The 13,908-nt window shown below is 34.4% G+C and overlaps 2 protein-coding genes across 2 annotated transcripts; both read left to right on the forward strand.

The window, feature by feature from the left end:
* Positions 1 to 255: 255 nt before the first annotated feature.
* LOC142178296 (uncharacterized) lies at positions 256 to 1,131 on the forward strand. The gene has a single exon (XM_075247627.1). The coding sequence runs from the start codon at positions 256 to 258 to the stop codon at positions 1,129 to 1,131; it is 876 nt and encodes a 291-aa protein (XP_075103728.1).
* Positions 1,132 to 7,433: 6,302 nt separating this feature from the next.
* LOC107759479 (exocyst complex component EXO70A1-like) lies at positions 7,434 to 13,280 on the forward strand. The gene is made up of 11 exons (XM_016577438.2): positions 7,434 to 7,737; positions 7,938 to 8,033; positions 8,651 to 8,856; positions 9,095 to 9,328; positions 9,894 to 10,032; positions 10,117 to 10,329; positions 10,624 to 10,829; positions 11,373 to 11,570; positions 11,650 to 11,749; positions 12,608 to 12,864; positions 12,977 to 13,280. The coding sequence occupies exons 1-11, from the start codon at positions 7,576 to 7,578 to the stop codon at positions 13,086 to 13,088; spliced, it is 1,923 nt and encodes a 640-aa protein (XP_016432924.1). The 5' UTR covers positions 7,434 to 7,575; the 3' UTR covers positions 13,089 to 13,280.
* Positions 13,281 to 13,908: the final 628 nt, after the last annotated feature.

Here is a 13,908-nt window from a genome sequence, read left to right on the forward strand (position 1 = left end):
CAGTTTAACAAAACAATTAAAGTCATTCGAACTGACAATGGTACTGAGTTTGTCAATACAACCTGTAACAATATGTTCACTAATCTTGGGATAATTCATCAAACCACTTGTGCCTATACACCATAACAGAATGGTGTGGCTGAGAGAAAGCACAGACATCTTCTAGAAGTCACACGAGCAATTAGATTTTAGGGACATATACTTATAAGGTTCTGGGGATACTGTGTATTAGCTGCAGCCTATTTGATTAATAGAATGCCAAGTTCAGTTCTAGCCAACATGTCTCCATATGAGAAATTGTATGGAAAGAAGCCATCTCTAAAACATCTTAAAGTACTAGGATGCCTATGCTTTGCAAAGATAGTGCAAGAACAAGATAAACTGATGCCAAGATCTAAGGCAGCTATTCATATGGGACATGCAACTTCTCAAAAGGGGTATCTACTATATGATTTTAACAACAAGACCTTCTTTGTCAACAGAGATGTTATTTTCAAAGAAGATACTTTTCCATTCAAAACTCTCAACCAAAATAAAGGTCTACCTATTTTCATGAACACCAATAGTCTTCAAACAATAGCAAATGATGCAGTTAATCAGTTCACTATTGAAAATCATACTGACTTCCAAACAGGTGAAGTTGAGGATATTCACAACATCACAGAAGATACAAATCAACAAAGTTCAAGTCTACCAACTGATCATACACAATGTACTACTTCTGGAACCTCACAACAACACACATCAACTGAGGTAACAACTGATACTTTACCTTCAAATATTACTCATGTTCAATCGATCAGTCAACAAACTTCAACAGAAGAGTTTTTGAGAAAGTCAAGCAGAGACAAAAGACCACCACTCTGGATGAACGATTTTGTATCTTTAAACATTCAACAAGATAATCCCTATGCCTTATCTAAATTCATATCATATGAAAACATCTCTCCTACCTATCAATCTTTTATTGCTGCATCTTATTTTATTTCTGAACCTACCAACTATCATGAAGCTATCAAAGATCCTAGATGGATAAATGCTATGAAGGCTAAGATTGAAGCTTTAGAAAACAACCACACTTGGGACATAGTTGCACTGCCTGAAGGGAAATCACCTATAGGGTGCAAGTGAATTTACAAAATAAAATATAAAGCTACAGGGGAGATAGAAAGATTTAAAGCAAGATTGGTTGCAAAAGGATTTAGCCAAAAAGAAGAAATTGATTACCAAGAAACCTTTTCACCAGTGGTAAAAATGAAAACTATAAGAATTGTTCTAGCAATAGCTGCTACTAAACAGTGGCATATCCATCAAATGGATGTATATAATGCATTCCTTCAAGGGGATCTACATGATGAAATATACATGGATTTGCCTCAAGGATTTAACAATCAAGATACATCAAATTGATGTATATAATGAATTCCTTCAAAGGGATCTACATGATGAAATATACATGGATTTGCCTCAAGGATTTAACAGTCAGGGGGAGACAAAACCAGTATGTAGACTTATTAAATTCTTGTATGTATTGAAACAAGCACCAAGACAATGAAATGCCAAGCTAACTGAGGTTTTACTGAAAGCTCACTTTCATCAGAGTCAATATGATCACTCCTTGTTCTTTAAAAAGACTTCATAAGGTATCACTATAGTTTTAGTCTATGTTGATGACATGTTTATTACTGGAGATAGCCTAAATCTAATTAAAGATACTAAGACAGGTTTACAGCAAGTGTTCAAAATGAAAGACTTGGGTGAACTTAAATATTTTCTAGGTATTGAGTTTGCAAGATCTAGTCAAGGAATCCTAATGCATCAGAGGAAATACACCCTAGAATTGATTTCAGAAGCAGGTCTGGGAGCAGCCAAACCTACTATAACTCCTTTGGATTTCAATATGAAGTTAACAACAAAAGAGTATGATGAATATACCAACAAAGGCAAGGAGGTTATTTCTGAAGATGAAGAACTGGCAAATCAGAATCCTTATCAAAAATTGATTGGTAAACTGCTATATCTAACCATGACTCGACCAGATATCTCATTTGGTGTTCAAACATTGAGCCAATTTTTACAAAAACCAAAAAAGTCTCATATGGAAGCTGAACTCAGAATTGTGAGATATCTAAAGCAACAACCAGGACAAGGAACTCTTCTGTCCAGTAAAAGCAGCAATTAAATTACAGCATATCGTGATGCAGATTGAGCAGCTTGTCCTCACTCTAGAAAATTTGTGTCTAGTTATTTGGTCAAATTTGGTGAATCTTTAGTCACTTGGAAATCAAAGAAACAAACCACTATTTCTGTGATGATCCAAAAATATCATCTTTAAATTTAATAAGTAATTCTGTGTTCTAAAACCTCAAAAAGTACCATTTATCATTCTTCGACTTGCGTGCACAGTCCGTACACTTTTTCGGAAAGTTTTCATGTAAAAGTATAAATTAAAATATGAAATAGAGCTTTAAAATTTAAGTGAGTTGACTTTGGTCAACATTTTTAGCAAATGGATCCGGATCAGTGTTTTGAAAGTTCTGGTAGCTCCGTATCGTGATTTGGGACTTGGGCGTATGCCCGGAATTTAATTTGGAGGTCCCTAACTCAAGTTATGACCATTTAACTAAACTAGCAATTTAAAGGCTAAATATTCCAAGTTTGACCGTGGGGTTGACTTTTGATATCGGAGCCGAAATCCGATTCTGGAAATTTAAACAACTCTGTTATGTTATTTATGACTTGTGTGCCAAATTTGAAGTCATTCCGGATTTATTTAATATATTTTGGCACGAGATTTATAAATTTAAAGGTTTAAAACTCAAAGTTTGAATCGGGGTGTGAATTGTAATTTCAGCGTTGTTTGACATTATACGAGACCCCGAGTAAGTCCGTATTATGTTATTGTACTTGTTGGTATATTCGTACGGGGTCCCGAGTACCCCGAGAGTGAAACGGATTGAAATCAGATCAAGAATTGGACTTAAGCAAAATCTGTATTTTTGCCTTGTGTGATAATCGCACCTGCGGATTTTTGACCGCAGGTGCGAGCTCGCAGAAGTGAGCAATCGATCGCAGATGCGCCCGGGCGTGGCTGGGCAAAAGTCCGCAAGTGCGGAAATCTGCACGCACCCGCGCGTTCGCAGAAGCGGACAACTTCTCGCAGAAGCGCGTCCGCAGATGCGCGCAAAGTTCGCAGATGCGGACATACGCTGGCAGCCCTTTTCCGCAGATGCGAGCTCGCATGTGAGATCCCAGGCACCGTAGGTGCGAAAATGCCTGGGCAGTGTATATTTCGAAGAGTCCGACATTTTTACTCATTTTTGAGTTTTAAGTCTCGGATTTGGGCGATTTCAAGGGAAATTTTTACGACTTTGAATTGGGTAAGTGTTCTTTAACCAAAAGTGATTATATTTCACAAATCCGTGTCTATATTCATCATTTATCTCAGATTTAGATGGAAGAAATTAAAATTTTTGTAAAACTTTCCAAAAACGAAAAATTAAGATTTGAAGGTCCATTTGATATTGGAATTGGACAAATTTTATATGGTTGAACTCGTATCGGAACGGGTGTTCGGATTTCGTGAGGTTTTCCAGGATTTGAGACGTGGGTCCCACTGCCAAATATTTTAATGAATTTCTAATTTTATCCGAAAAATTTATAAATTCATATGGAATTAATTCCTATGATTAGTATTGAATATATTGAATTGTTTGTGAATATATTTGAAGCTTTCGGAGATAAATTTAAAAGGAAAAGTTGTGGTTGAATAACTGATTGGAATTTGCAAAGCGAGGTAAGTGTCGGGGTTAAATTTGACTTGAGGGAATACAACCCTTAAATTGTTTGTTATGTGAATTGCATGTAAACGACGTATAGGCGAGGTGATGAGTGTCTATACATCGTCAAATTAATTGTTTGCCTGCTTACTTGAAAAATCATAAATTATTTTTAATCATAAATTAATTATTATAATAATTATTTCTCTCTTATTCTTTGCAAATATAAATTCTTGAATTCCTGCATTAATTATTACATGCTATTTGAATTATGTGCATTAATTGTTACTTGATATTTAGTATAATAAATATTAAACTGCCTATTTGCTCCTTGATTTTCATAATAATTTGCTATTTGTTATTGTTTGCTTCATAATTAAACCATAATTATTGTATGCTTGTTGTCTCGTAATTTTATATTAATTATTATATTTATTGGAAAAATTTCTTCTATAAGAATTGGTAAATGAAAACGTTGGAGGAGAGGATTGCACGCCGCAACATGATTGATTATAATGAATATATTGGAGGATCGGGTTGCACGCCGCAACAGACTTATTAAAAGTCAATATTGGAGGATCGGGTTGCACGCCGCAACAGACTTATTAAAAGTTCATATTGGAGGATCGGGTTGTACGCCGCAACAGACTTGATTAAAATGAATATATTGTGAGAGCGGGTTTCACGCTGCAACAGAATTGAATGTGAATATATTGTGAGAGCGGGTTGCACGCTGCAATATAATTGGTTGAAGTAATAATGGATTATGACTGCTGGGTTGGTTTCAATTATTATAAATGAGTTACCTGAATTATTTATATTATTGTTGTTGTTACTAATATTGCGTTCGGGTTAATGTAAGTGACCCGCCTTAGCCTCATCACTACTTCGTCGATATTAGGCTCAACATTTACCGGTACATGGGGTCGGTTGTACCGATACTACATTCTGCACTTCTTGTGCAGATTTTGGAGTTGGTCCCAGCGGCGTACCATAGACTTGCTCGGATTTCAGCTATCAGAGGAGACTTGAGGTATAATTGCATGGCGTCCACAGTTCTGAAGTCCCCGTCTATTGTACTTTAGCTGTGTGTTTATTTCCAGATAACTTATTTTATTCAGACCTTTATTTGTATTTATTCTAGAAGCTCGTGCACTTGTGACACCAATTTTGGGATGGTATTTAGACACCGTTATTATTATGGATTATTTTAAAATTGCTTCCGCATTTGCTTCCTTGTTATTAATAAATTTAAAAATTATTTTCAAAATGGATAATGTTATTCTAACGTTGGCTTGCCTAGCAAGTGAAATGTTAGGCGTCATCACGGTCCGAAGGTGGAAATTTCGGGTCGTAACAATTTCTAGAAGTTCAGCAAAAGCTAAATATAGAGGTCTTGCATCAACAGTAGCAGAGTTGATTTGGTTAATTGGACTACTAACAGAACTACGAATTGATGTCAAACAGCCTGTTAATGTATATAGCGACAGCAAAGCAGCCATGCAAATTGCTGCAAATCCAGTCTATCATGAACGTACCAAACATATTGAAATCGACCACTATTTCATTAGAGAAAAAATCTTATAAGGATTGATCACAACAAAGTATATTCCTACAAGAGATCAACCAGCTGACATTCTGACTAAAGGACTCAATCGAGTTCAGCATGAATATCTCAATTCCAAGCTAGGAACTTTGAATATTTTTGCAATTCCTAGTTTGAGAGGGAGTGTTGAGAAAGGTGTTACATAAGGGTAGATTAGTCATTTTTATTATACTCCACTAATAGGAATCTAGTAGGTGGTTTAGTTTGTTGGACAAGTGTATCATATACACACGTGTATTCACACATACTCAATATACAGAATAATATTTTCCGATGCTATCTTCCTCTTCTTCTTCATTCTGTCTTTTCCTCTTCTTCTACGTACAATTACAAGTATGTATTATGTACCATATTCAGTTCACTTCTTTTTAAATGTTTTGTTCTTAAAAGTTAAAGAGCAGCCCGTCGCACAAAACATCTCGCGTTTAATGCAGAGTACGGGAAAGAGCCGCACCCAAGGGGTGTGATGTAGACAGTCTATCCTAATGCAAGCATTAGTTGACTGCTTTCATCACTCGAACCCATAACCTATAGGTCACAAAGACAATTTTACCATTGCTCCAAGGTTGTTTTTACTTATTAAAAATACTTGAATTTAAAATAGAAATAAAGGGTAAATAACATTTCATGAGCTGAATGTTTTTTTTAAAAAAAGCTTTTTACTTTTTCTTTTGCAACTTCTCTTAAATAATACTATAAGAGTAACGACATGCCAAGCAAAATGTTATTTCTATCTTTTTGCCGTTTTACGTCTAAATTCTAATTAGATTTTACCTTATAAAGTCTACATCAGTTAAAGTACTTTTCCTTTCTTTCGCATACCTTATAAAACTAAATTAGTGGGCTTTTGGACATAAGAATTGTAAAATTAGAAAAAAAAGTGAATTTTTTTTTCAAGTGAAAATGGTATTTGAAAATTAGAGTTGTGTTTGGACATAAATATAATTTTGGGTTGTTTTTGAAGTTTTGTGAGTGATCTGAGTGAAAATTTTGAAAAATAGCTTTTTGGAGTTTTTCAAATTTTTAAAAGATTCCAAAATGCATAAATTAGAAAATTTATAACCAAACGCTGATTTCGAAAAAAGTAAAAGAATTTCGAAAAAAAGTGAAAAATTTCTTATGTCCAAACGGGCTCTTAGTGGGCGTTTGGACATAAGAATTGTAAAATTCCAAAATAAGGGAAAATTATTTTTCAAGTGAAAATGGTATTTGAAATTTAGAGTTGTATTTGGACATGAATATAATTTGGGTTGTTTTTGATGTTTTGTGAGTGATTTGAGTGAAAATTTTGAAAAATAATTTTTTGGAGTTTTTTAAATTTTCGAAAATTTTCAAAATGCATGTTAAAGTGAAAATTGAAAATTTTATGAACAAGCGTTATTTGAAAAAAAAAAGTGAATTTTTTTTGGAAAAAAAATTCTTATGTCCAAACGGACTCTTAGTACTAGTTTACTACCACGCTGCTAACTAAATCCTGGTATATGTATAGTGTATCTTATGCTTTATGCTTGAAACTTTTTAAATTGGATCTTCGATGTTAAGAAAAAAGAAAATCTATACTTAACACAAATATGCTATTTTTGTTTTTAGTTATCGAAAATGCAACATATGTAGAAATATTTTTAAATCTTTCTTCCAACCAAAGTAAATCCTAGTATAAATTAGCAGATCCAAAAATAGTCCTGGAATGGACTGGTTGGAAGATCATTGGTAAAACAGGAAGTAAAAGAACAAAAAGGAGAAGACCCCTCCGTATCGGTTCTTTTGAATGTAAGATAAGATTGGGACTTGCCTAGAAATTACTTATAATCTTTATATATAAGTCATTATTCCGTTTTAATTATGTTTCTTATAATGTCTCAAGCATATTTAATCTATTTTCATAAGTTGTTATATTTCTTAAAAATATGGAAATTAAAAGTTGGTGGACCTTATACTCTATTGCACTTTTTTGTGTGTGGAAACAATCAATAAAAACGTTTAAGAGAATTTTTTGTAATTTTGTAAAGTAGGAGCTAGTGTCTCATTTTCAATTATTAAAAAGTTAGGGATAGTAATAAAATTATCATAAAAAAGCCAGGCAGTTCCCCTTTCGTGTTTCTGTGTGATTCCTCGTAAAGAGATGTAATTAACGTTCGTTCCATATATATTTTCGTCGCCGAACTAAGCTAAACGCAGATCAGATAAGGAATGGCGGCTTACACAGTGGTAATGGAAAACCTAAAAGAAAGAGCAGAATTCATGAAAGAATCAATGCACAAGAGCCAAACTATTACCGATAATATGATTTCCATTCTCGGCTCCTTTGATCACCGTCTCTCCGCCCTCGAAACCGCCATGCGTCCCACTCAGGTAAATATCTCTCTCTCTCTCTCTCTCTGTGTGTGTAGATTAATGATCTTTGCATTACATAATTAATGTATGCGCTTCATCTGCATATGATGATTGATATGTTACATACATTATATACATGTGTGATTGTTTGTATATATATTTATTGAATGGTCAATTGTTTTAGTTTTAATTTTCTAAATTTTTGTTGATGGGAATAGATAAGGACGCATTCGATTCGGAAAGCACACGAGAACATTGACAAGACATTGAAGGTAGCTGAGTCCATATTGGCTCAATTTGATCTTGCACGCCAGGTTCGTATTTTTTGGATTAATCTTATTTACTTTTTTCGTCACACTTTGCTAAATTTTGTTGTATAATTTGCTTTGCATTTTGCTTCTTGCACTATGAATATGCACAGTATATATACATACACTTGAATTTAAAAATGTGACAGCAAAGTTGCAATTCAAGAGAAAGAGTAAGCAAGAAAATGTAAGTCTTCTTGTACTATAAAGACTGAATTTTTGGCATTATCCTATTGGTTCATTACTTGATCTAGACCTTCCATCCCTGTACTGCTCAAAAAGGATTTTATCGCGATTGCATATGAAATACACTGTGTTTATTTGTTGATGCGGGTCAATATATACATTCAAGTAAATGAGTAAGCAAACAATTATATCGACACGCTATTTGACGTCGTATTATGAATTGATTCTCATTTTATTGGGATTACATATGAAATAGGGTGGGTTTATTGGTTGATTCCCTTGGTATTATGAGGATTTTTTCTTCTGTTTTAATTAATCAAGAAAGAGTTATCCTTGCCGATCTGTTTAGTTTTTTTTGTTGCTGATTTTGTATGAATCATATATCTGCATTATCATTACATGGATACTACAGCTAAAATGCCGTTTGCACATTACAGACGGAGGCTAAAATATTGAGAGGACCACATGAGGATTTGGAGAGTTATCTGGAAGCAGTTAATCAGCTAAGGAGTATTGTCAAGTTTTTCAGCAGTACCAAAGGCCTTAAAAGTAGTATTGGCATGATTAATCATGCTTCCAATTTACTGGCAAAGTCTGTTCTTAAGCTAGAAGAAGAGTTTCGTCAGCTTCTAACCTCATACAGGTCTGTATTTTAATGTATTATTCCTTTTTCCCAATGCATACAATTTTCTTGTTTATGAATCTTTTCATATGTTTTACTTTGTGGTTTTGAGTGAATTTCCTAATCTTTTCATACCCTTGTTTGATCAATGTAAAACTAGAACTCTTTTAATTGCCTTTTAAGTTCACTAACTCAAGTTAACTTTTATGTGATAAGTATTAATGTTAACTAACTTGAGTTTGACTTGTATCGTTTGCAGTAAACCTGTGGAACCTGATCGCCTTTTCGATTGCCTTCCCCAATCTCTGAGACCATCTACAGGATCACCTAGCAAAGGTGATGGTACTGGAATGAAAGAACATCAAAGAAGTTTAGAAACAGTTGTTTACCACCCTCCAGCGCTCATTCCCCCTAGAATACTACCCTTGCTACATGAGTTGGCTCAGCAAATGATTCAAGCCGGCCATCAACAGCAACTGTATACTATTTACAAGTGAGTTATCTCCTTTAAATATAGGATTTTTACAGGAAGTACTTTGATGTGTGAAGTTGATTGTAATTAGCTAGATCTGTTTAATAGCTTATGGAATTGAAAAGCAACTATTGTGCCAACTTTGTTCCGTGAGACCTGCCTGCTTCCAGAGACAGTTGAAGTTGTCGGTATGATGGTCATACAATTGATGTGGATTTATAGGATTATAAAGGGGATCAGTATCCTAATTTGTACATTTCCAAGCTTTCTTGTTGGTGGACCGATCAGTGATATCTGCTTTCTAATATATCTTATGATGTAATGTTGTTTAGTTTTGCTCAATCTATTATCTAGTCTGTCCATTGACCTAGTATTTTCCTTATATTACTTGAGAGTTATGCATTGTAACTGTTAATATTTAACATGGCTTTTTATTTGTGATATTAATCACAAACTGATGACTTCCAAGTTTTTTCTTGATTAATTTCTCTATGGTAATCTTTTATCTGACAAAATAGCTTTTATTCCTGGATACGCCATTCTGTCTCATGTCAATTGTATTTCCATGCGTCCTATTTGTATCCAGGGAAATACGTTCTTCAGTCATGGAACAAAGTCTTAGAAAACTAGGTGTGGAAAGACTTGGTAAAGAGGATGTACAGAAAATGCAGTGGGAAGTTTTAGAGGCAAAAATAGGAAACTGGATTCACTTCATGCGGATATCCGTAAGCGATATCTCATCATCCAATTTTGATCTGATCTTTGCTTTCTGCTTCCCTTTATTAACCTATTCATCATTCTTGACACAGGTAAAACTTTTATTTGCTGCAGAGAAGAAAGTCTCTGATCAAATTTTTGAAGGTCAGGATAGTCTTAGAGATCAATGTTTCGCTGAGGTTACTGCAAATAGTGTAGCAGTGCTGCTTAGCTTTGGAGAAGCCATTGCCAAAAGCAAACGATCGCCTGAAAAGCTATTTGTCCTTTTAGATATGTATGAGATAATGAGAGAACTTCAGTCAGAGGTATGATGAAATGAGCTCTCAGATATCTCTTTATCTCCTTATTTTTGCTTTTGGAATATTGTTTTTACTTGCACTTCCTATTGTTTCTGCTGCTAACTTAGCAGCAATCTTGCGATAACTAGACCAATCGGAAAATTGAATAAATTATGAGGAATATCTAACATGTATTTACTAGCTTTTGGAACTAACAGGTCTAATGCAGACTTCAACATCAGTATCTTAACATTAAATACTAATTTTGGCATTTTCTTCGTTCTTCTTCCCCGTGGAAGGGGGATTTTGTTGGTGTGACAGATGGATATTGTTTTTGGAAGCAAATATTGCAGTGAAATGCGAGAAGCTGCTAAAGTGTTGACTGATCGTTTGGCTGAGACAGCACAGGAGACCTTTGTAGATTTTGAAGAAGCAGTAGAGAAGGATGCCACCAAAACTTCTGTTCTTGATGGAACTGTCCATCCTTTAACTAGCTATGTGATCAATTATGTTAAATTTTTATTTGAGTAAGTCTTCACAATGCTTTCCGTACAATCATTTTTTGTTGGTGAGATAGGAATGTTCTATATTTTTCACTCTGGTAGATGCTTCAGTGACCATTCATCATTTCGATTTTCAAAGTGATTTGTGTGTCTCATTCTTTAATACTTGAAATAGTTTTTAAAAATATGTTTTAATAGTGTGCATTATTGAGAATTTTAACACTAGCTACTTCTACTTTCTATATTATGAAATCTTCTATGCCTTCATATCCTTCTGAATTTGTACTTTCCAGGACATTTCTTTAGAGCATGAAAATATTACTATTTCATGAACAATCTTCTGTATTTCCTTTATATTGAAAATCCATCTTGACTGCTTTCTATCTGGTTTTCTGTTCCATCTTCGTTTTCCTTCCTCTTTTATTACATCACTTCCCTCTTTCTTAGAAAAAAATGAGTTTATCTGATCAAATGGAATTCTATGTTCACTTTTTTTTCTTTTCTCTAGCTTAAAGCTTGTGTTTATGGTGTTGCAGTATCTCAGTATTATGTATTGAATGTGAACAGCTATCAGTCAACTCTAAAGCAGCTTTTTGGAGACGCCGATGATGGTAATTCCAAGGACCAGTTGGGTGTTATAACCACACGGATATTGCAAGCTCTTCAGAGTAACCTGGACGGGAAATCTAAGCAATACAAAGATCCTGCTTTGACTCAACTATTTTTGATGAATAATATTCACTATATTGTAAGATCTGTTCGCAGGTATGTTACAGCACTAATTGTTAGAATAAGCTGTTTAGTTTATTAGAAACATCTAGAAAAAGCGTTTTCTGATGTCCAGGTCAGAAGCAAAGGATGTGCTAGGTGATGATTGGGTGCAAATACATAGAAGGGTAGTCCAGCAGCATGCAAATCAGTACAAGAGGATATCTTGGTCTAAGGTTTGCTTTCTACCTCTGTGGTTTTACACGTACGATGATGAAAATTCTTTCTATTGGTGTTTTGGAAGATTTTCTCCAGAGTTTTTGGCTTGTGGGGTTGCAGTTCTCCTTTTATGTAAAATAGTACTCTCTCCTGTAACGGTATTAGTATGCTAAGACAGACATCATATTAACATGATTGTGGCTTCTAAAATGTAGCTTCTATTCTGTGATAAAGATGGATTTCTTGTGATTTTTCTGAGAACTGATCTCCAATAAGACATTTGGTCATTCTTCTGCGCTGTAACAAGGGTGCCTAAAGCTACAGGAGGGAGGTTTTCAATAAATTAGTATTGCGAGTTATGGTACAAATGGCATACTACTTGGACTAGTAAACTCAAAATTTGAGTATATAAAGATGATATCAAGAATTAGTTCACTTCTAATTCTGTTTTAATATTTTTCTTCAGGAAAATGGTGTGTTATGACCATAGTGATTAAGGACGATAAATGTTTGGAATAGCTTGCTATTATCAGTTAGTCTAGTTCTGAACCCACTCTTTCCAAGTCGTGGATTAATTGAATACAGAATACAGATGACTATGTGGAAACTTTTCTCTCGTGACCTTTCTAGTTTTCCTGTGTGAAGCAATTATTCTTATTTTGGTACTTTAGTTTATCTATAGTGTGTTTTACAACGTGAAATTTCTACTGAAATCTTGCTCCCTAGCTATTTTTTCAATGCTTTGTTACCTTCTAGTTAACCTTGTCATACGTGTTGTATATATGTGGCGTATCACAACATTTTATGTCGTCCTGAATATTTATCTTTGTGTGTAACAAAGTAACATTATACGATCCTGCTGGTCCTTGCTGCAGATTCTGCAGACTCTCTCAGTCCAAGGAGTTTCCACAGCTGGGAGTGGTTCATTTACCGGTGAAGTCACCAGTAGCAACAGCGGTGTCTCTAGGTCTACGGTGAAAGATAGGTTTAAGACTTTCAACATGTTATTTGAGGAGATTCATCAGAGGCAATCTCAATGGACAGTTCCTGACAGTGAGTTGCGCGAGTCTTTAAGGCTGGCAGTCGCGGAAGTCCTATTGCCTGCTTACAGGTCTTTCATTAAACGTTTCGGGTATGCTTTCTTGGACTTGCTTAACTTCCCTCTGAACAAGAATAGTGGAACTCCTAAATCGAAAATGATAATATGTTTTCTGATACTAGTTTCTTGAATGTTATGCAACTAGGCCGATGATTGAGGGTGGCAAAAATCCCCAAAAGTATATCAGATACACACCAGAGGACCTTGAACGAATGTTGGCTGAGTTTTTTGAAGGAAAAACCTGGAAAGGACCTTAAACAAATGTTAGATCTCTAGGAAAACCTGTAAGAACATACTTAGTTGATAAACGTAGTTTTTTTGCAAATTTTTGATTTGCTGTTTCGCTATTCTTTACTACATGGTTGATAAAATAAATTGGGGTGTAAAGTGTATAATGTATAATGCATGATTATTTTGTTATATACATCATTTTCATGATTGAAATAAAATCATTTCCCACTTTGTTGTGGTATTTTTTTCCCACACAATTTAACAGGGGTAGGGAAGAGAAGACTAACTGGACATTAAGCTGCCGTTTGAGCATAGATTTTGGCTTCATTTTTTAAATTTTTTTAAAACATTGTTTGTTTATGAAATATGATCATGTTTCGAAAAAAAAAATCAAAAATTTTAAAGTTCCCAAAACCTGGTTTAGGGCAGTTTCTGGGTGAAAATTTTTCTTCCACTCACAAAACTTCAACTTTTCTTCAAATAAAATGTATGTGCAAACACAACTTCAACTTTCAAAAATTATTTTTCAACACAACTTCAAAACCCCCCATTTCAAGCTTCAATCAAATCTATGTCCAAACGCTAGCTAATATTCATAAAACGTTTGGGATTCAAATTCGTGTAATGCGGTTACCTCTTGATCACTGAATTCTGCTAACATATTAAGATAAGTACAGAATCTAACAGTAACAAAAACCAGAAACTCTTTATTTCTTGATACTTCAGTAACTTTATTCACAAGAACCTAGCGATGTAACACAAAAAATTCAATCACTGAAACTCTTCAAATCGGATTTCTTCATAAAAATTCAACCCAACTCAAATTTTCAAACACAGATAAGAGAA

This window comes from Nicotiana tabacum, chromosome 24 (genome assembly GCF_000715075.1).
Source record: "Nicotiana tabacum cultivar K326 chromosome 24, ASM71507v2, whole genome shotgun sequence".
Classification (NCBI taxonomy): Eukaryota; Viridiplantae; Streptophyta; class Magnoliopsida; order Solanales; family Solanaceae; genus Nicotiana; species Nicotiana tabacum.